This window comes from Temnothorax curvispinosus, unplaced genomic scaffold (genome assembly GCF_003070985.1).
Source record: "Temnothorax curvispinosus isolate PA1 unplaced genomic scaffold, ASM307098v1 QBEX01011856.1, whole genome shotgun sequence".
Classification (NCBI taxonomy): Eukaryota; Metazoa; Arthropoda; class Insecta; order Hymenoptera; family Formicidae; genus Temnothorax; species Temnothorax curvispinosus.
In genome coordinates this window covers 849,985-856,447 of record NW_020221636.1, presented here as the reverse complement: position 1 = coordinate 856,447, position 6,463 = coordinate 849,985, and the positions used below count along the sequence as shown (strand labels likewise).

General features: G+C 42.7%; 1 protein-coding gene across 1 annotated transcript in view; it reads right to left on the bottom strand.

Annotated features, from left to right (window-relative positions):
• Window positions 1–986: 986 nt before the first annotated feature.
• LOC112461880 (homeobox protein OTX1-like) overlaps window positions 987–6,463 on the bottom strand; it is a 68,502-nt gene continuing 63,025 nt past the window's right edge. The window contains exon 5 of the mRNA XM_025027288.1: window positions 987–2,978. Within this exon, the coding sequence (XP_024883056.1) occupies window positions 2,181–2,978 (798 nt within the window). The 3' untranslated portion in view covers window positions 987–2,180. The remainder of the gene's footprint in view (window positions 2,979–6,463) is intronic.

Here is a 6,463-nt window from a genome sequence, read left to right as displayed (position 1 = left end):
CTCTCTCTCTCTCTCTCTCTCTCTCATTCACGCGTAATCATATTTATTATTACTATATATTTACAAGATTTTCTTGGCTATTATAGCCGTATTTGATATGGATAATTATCTATGTTAATCGTAATAATAAGGATAATACCAATGATAAAGACGGCAGTGATGAATACTCGTCTTTTAATCTTAAAAATGGAAAGGATGTAATCATAGATTAGATCTTAAAACAAATTCCGACGTGTGACGCGTACAAGCTTTTTATAAGAAATTTTATGACAATTCCTCACGAATATAGCCTTTTATTTTTAATTACAAGGATAAAAGCTTACTTTCTTGTTCCTTTTCGGCTCGGCTCAAAAATAAAATTCTTCCCTACGGACTAACATCGGTCGTTTATCAAGTGTTGCACATTCGTAATTCACATTTATTGCTAAATCCGCTTATCTTCATTCAAAATAAATAAAATATTTGTCCTCACAGTACCTATATGTTATTTAGTTAAAACTCAAATTCAGACAATGTAGAGTTCAGTATTAAACATGAGCTACGAGTGTGGATTTTATTTTCGACGAAATTGTTGCAAAAATGTGAAAAGGAAAATAATAATTTTTGCGATTTCTAGATATGCGCTTTGTTAAAAATCGCCTATCGATAATTGCGAATTAGCATTTTGTGGATTGTCTGTGATTCGATTCTTAGGACCGATTCCTAAGATTAATAATAAATCTTGTTTTATATTATTGGTAATATTAATTAAAAGTAATAAACTTTCATGATGTAGCTTTTATTCAGTAATGTCAATAAAATGTTACATTAAAGATATTTGTAAGAACAAATTACACAACGTTTTTAACATCTCAAAAAATATATTTTAGATATTTGGCGTTGATTTTATTTAAAGAAGTAAAAAAACACGAGATAAAAATTAGCTATTTCATAATAAAAAATTCCAAAAAGTAAAGAAGCAAAAAAATAAATACTGTTGTTGCTAAATGACTAAACATTTGCATGTCAATGATTAATACCTACATTTTGTGAACTATAAACATTACATTAAAGAAAGTCAAAAACATGTTCGATATATCAACATGTTTGTGGAATATGAAATATTTCCTGGAATATAATTAAAATCGGCTAAAGAGTAAATTTCGCATTTTCTCTCTTCCAAAACAAATTTAATTAATCATCTGTGAAAGAATTCATTAATAAAAAAGTAATGTTTTTATTAATAAATGCACAAAATGATAGGGGTAAAAGTTACAGAGTTTAATGGCATTTAACTTTCTGTAAAAACTTTTACCTCCACGTACGCAATGATGTTGCAAGACGAAATTACGCACACTTGGGATTAAATACGAAACATCTTGTGAATTAATTTAAAAAATAACGTTTTTCATTAATAAATTCACGAAATAATAGGAGAAAAAGTTTAAGAATTGTGTTTAACTTTCTGCAAAGTTATTTTTTCTACATGCGTAATGATGTTGATAAACAAAATTACATATGGAGTATGTAACAAAATACGCGGAATTAAAGACAAAATATTTTGTAAATTATTCTCTATAATCTCTACAATTTTTATATATAGAACGATATGTAAAGATCGCTCTCCTAGAAAGAATTATTGCAGAAATCAATTTATGTAAAAACAACATATAGTTTCATTTAGAAAATATACAATTGCGCTTTGGTGCATCATAGAGATACATATTGCCTGCTTACTGATTCATCTTGTATATTTTTTTAGTTTTCAATTTTTATTCGCGCGTGCATGCGCGTTATCTGAAAAGATGCTTTGTAATAAATGTAAAATGGTATCGAATTAAAATAAGGTCGCCACAGATATTATTGTTTTCTCCGTTAAGTTTAATTCGAACGCGTATTGTTGCGATATTAATATCGCAAATTTTGTCGTCACAGACATTCCGGATGGAGAACGTTCGTGTAACTGATTCACGCACACTGATTTCAATTACCATACCCATCAAGTCTGGAGCACATCTATAATATTAGCGTTGCTTCGGCGAAGTCCCTTTTTCGTACGATCAATTGTCGTCGGAGTCGAGATTACCGTTGATCTCGTGACAAATCGCTGTGTTCAGTCGCCAGTGATAGGGCATCGAGGTGCCGGCCGTGCTCGTTGTCTCCTGGCCCCGCTGAAAGATCCCGGAGGACCTGCCGGACCGCTATACCAATGGCGAATACTTCTGATCGGGCAGCACGTAACCGGCGGCTTCGTCGCCCGACGCGGCAGCGGCAGCGGCGACGGCGGCGGCGGTCGCTAAATCGTTGCTGGTGGCTTGCGTCTGGGTGGTCACCGGATTCAGGTGATGACTGGTCAGATGTGACATGGACGGGGTCAGCGTCATGTTGGGATGATACTGCGGATGATGGTAGTTGGCCTGCGGGCTATGGTGCATGTGGGGGATTTGAGCCTGATAATAGTCGCCACCGTACACGCCCGGGGTCTGAGCGTAAGCGTTGTAACCCTGGCCGGCGTACTGGCTGTGGTTCACAGAAGCGGACCCCGCCGAGCTCCAGCCGAAGCTGTAAGTCTCGCCGTGATGAATCTGATTCATCGCGCTCGGATAGGACGACGGCTGCAGTTGATTGGAGCTCGGTGTCAATGGCGGCGACGGGGTTGTCAGATTGCTGTTGGCGCCGCTGCCACCGGTTGGCGTCGTTCCGACCCGAGGATACGTCGACTGCGTCGACAGGAGCGGGGTCGACAAGGGTGAGTTGCCGGCTACCGGTGCCTCCCGACCCTGCGCCGGAGAATCCGGCGAGGATCGCCTACTCGGCGTCGTCGACGAGCTCGTCGATATTCTGCTGCCGGTACTGCTGTTGCTGTGATTCTGATTCGATCTGGGCGAGCCCTTCGACGGTGGGGTCTGCTGTTGTTGTTGTTGCTGCTGCTGCTGCTGCTGTTGTTGATGCTGCTGCAATTGCTGTCTGCATTTGGCTCGGCGATTCTTGAACCAGACCTGGAGCAGAGAAACGGCGGAGATGCCGTGAGATTTTTACGATAGTATCTTTATTATATGTTATTTCACGGATATTAAAAAACAACGTGGCTGGCCTAGAAATCAATTAAGCTCTCCCGATAGATATCGTATATACAATATTGGTATACCTTTCAACAAGGTACAAAAGTCCCCGATATAGAAGCCGTAGCCCCAGGGATCGTCAGGGAGGAAAGATGTCCCAGTATCCCGCCACGAGAGACGAGGCCGACCGAATGGGGAGTTAATCGGTGCAATGGGAAAGTAATCGCGGGCGAGCGGGCGTAACATTTCATTAAATCGCAACAATAACAAGGACCTGAAGGGAGGAGCCCGTGTACGGCGCGGCGGAGCGCGTGTACGAGCGCGACGTCCCGACACGCGTGTATTGGAGCCATCCCCTGGGATCCTCGGTGGCTACGGCACCGTTCGTCGGCACGCATGCGCGAATCAGAGCTCGTCGTAGGGTTGTTTTCACCCCTGAGATCGAATAGTTGGTTTCGCTTGTATGTACGTGTGCGTGTCTCGTGCAGAGTAACGCACACACACGTAAGCTTTCCCTGGCCACACGTTAAGGCTACAAACACGGGACGCGCACACACGCACGACTATCCGAAAGATGCGCACACCTATGTGGGGTTTTTCTTTTCGGGAAAAAGGATGGGGCAAGAGAGGAGGGACGAGGGACAAAAAGCAACCCCTCGTAGGCCGCAAGCTCCGCGAGTGCGTTGTGATCGCCCCTCCTTCCCTCCACCTTCTTCTCGTCCCCCGTAATACTCCCCCTCACGCATCCCCTTATAATCCCCGCTGGGGCACAATGTGGCCAGGGGTGCGATCCTATGAATCTATGTCCGCGCCTTTAAAAGCAGGACCCGTCGTCGTTGTTGTTATTATCGGCGGCATTGTAACAGTTGTTACGGAGAGCGCGAATCGCCGAAGCGTATGAGGGATTTCGAGCTGCATGCACATTCGGCCGCCGAGACAGAAGCCACGCGCAATCCCTTCGTCTTTTGTTTCGAAACGCGTCGAAAGAATAGACGGGAACTTTAATCGTTCATCGAGCCGTCGCGCGTCACAGCTACTGTTTGTATTAGAAAAATATTCTGGCGACATCGATTTATTGAGATATTAGTACCAAAATGTATTGAATAAATATGAAAGATTTTTAAAGATAAACTTATAATTTTTGAAAGTATTATTCGTGAAGTTTAAATTATTTTTTACGCGTCGTGCTTAATCTCAAGCAATTAGACAGAATGAAAATTTTCACATCTTTCCAATCTCAAGTCGAAAAGTGTATGCGAGCTAATTCTAAAACTATAATCGCTCGTCCCTACAAGTCGTTCTCTCGTTTGTTTGGCTTCTGCTTCGCCGTGGTGCCGCGATAGGCAGATCCTCATTTCGCAGAAGTCATCCTCCACGCCGCGCAATAGGGCGTTGAAATCTGTTGGACGCGACGTATATACGCGGATATTGCGTATCAGCGCGGGCGAAACGAGCCCCCGGGAGGGCGAGAAAGACGGGTTTACGTTGAGGTTGGCGCGGCAGACAGAGAACGATCCCATTATAGCGGCATGTTTGCACAACGACACCCCCTTCAGAAGCGACAAGGAGAGGGAGAGAGAGAGCGCTACCCCCAAAAATCAACCAAACAGGCCGCGATGGCATCCGGGGACCCCCGGGGGCAACCACCGACAGTTTCACGCCCGTACACACGAGAGGACCGTCGGCGAGGCCGAGGTGCAAATTGCGCCACCATCTGGTTTACATCCAGCGAACGGAAAACCACCCCAATAGCCGGGGGGAGGCAGCGCAGCTGCGTTGACACTCTGTTATGACAAATATATTTTCTTATTTGTACTATTAATACGACCCCACTGACGATACCCGTCCGGGAACGTGTCATCGTCCAGCACGAAGGATTGATGGAGAAAACACCACGCGAGAGAACCGCGGGCGTTGTTTGCTAATGCAAACGTGATGAACGTTCTGCTCGCGCTGTGTCATTATAATGTTTACGCATTTCGCAACACTGTGAAAATATCGATAAACTTATAAATATTCAAATTAAAAATACGAGAGAAAGAGATAATATTTAAAAAAAATTTATTATATATTTAACATATATTCCTTTACATTATATTTATTTTTAAAACATGATAATACGATAAATTATTCAAACGCAATAAAAAAATAATGATAAATGTATAAATTATTTTAAAGTTCCTGCTAGCTCGATTGCCAAGTCCGCGTTGACAGTACACATACACACAGCGTCGCACCTGGCAAAATTGTGAACTAAAAGGCGTGAAAAATGACGTTAAAAAGCTAAATTATTCTTGCGACGTACAGCGTTATTTTTCGTTTTAGTGTAACGTTTTTATATTTAAAATAATTGTCGTACTGTCAAAATATACCAAAAACTTCCATTTTGTTATAATTTAATATGTGAAAGCAAATATTTATTTCAATTCGGCAGCTGTCAGAGGGCAGCTTGGTTAGGTACAATTCAATTCGACATATGCGGATTATCCAAGACCAAAAGGAGAGTTTTCGATATATTTTACAAGTTTATCCTATCGATTACGAATATTATCTTATTGAAAAACATTTTTATTTTAATGTACGTCGCAAGAATTTTCATGATATTCTCTTCTCGCTTCTTATATATCTTTAATCCAAGATGGCTGCAATGAGCGAACAGGAGTCTTAACAAATACAACAGGAGATTTCTAATATATATTTCTCGTTTAAGATTAGTGCTCTCTACTCGTATATTCTATATATATCGCAGATTTCCGACCATGAAATACTGTGAGACAAAAAACGTTTCGCGCAGTAAACGGTCGGAGAGTTTCGCAACAGTTCCATTCGCAAGGAACTGTTCGCGTCGTGTGCGGCCGGATTCTCTATCCTCGCTTTTTTTCCCATCGACGAGACCAACATTTTCCGATGGTCGTAAGTGACGAACGAACGGCGATGAACGGCGACGAACGCGAAATTCATTCAGCGCGTTGCATCGCACGCAGCTGCGTGGTTCTCTCGACGAGAGAGGAGCCGCGTATAGAGCTCTCGCGAGCGAGACAGAACCGGGGGCTATAATCCAGGAACAAATCAACGATATGTTGTACCTCGCACGCCGCGCTACCATGTGTAGCTTTCCATCCGTACACACACCTATGGCCCTGCACATCAGACCTCTGCCCCCTAGCCGTCTTCCAATCCTGCCTTTAAAATTTTCAGATAGCATCCCTCCTCCCAGATATTATTCGCTCGCACAGATATGGCTACATATTACGCCGTTCTACGTATATACGGCATGTATCTATACCGCATATACGCCGATTGCATACCCTTCACTGTGCGCCAGCGTGCGTATATGTACATGTACCTTGATACATACACATACGCGTGTTTCGTGTGTGTGTGTGTGTGTGTGTGTGTGTGTGTGTGTGTGTGTGTGTGTG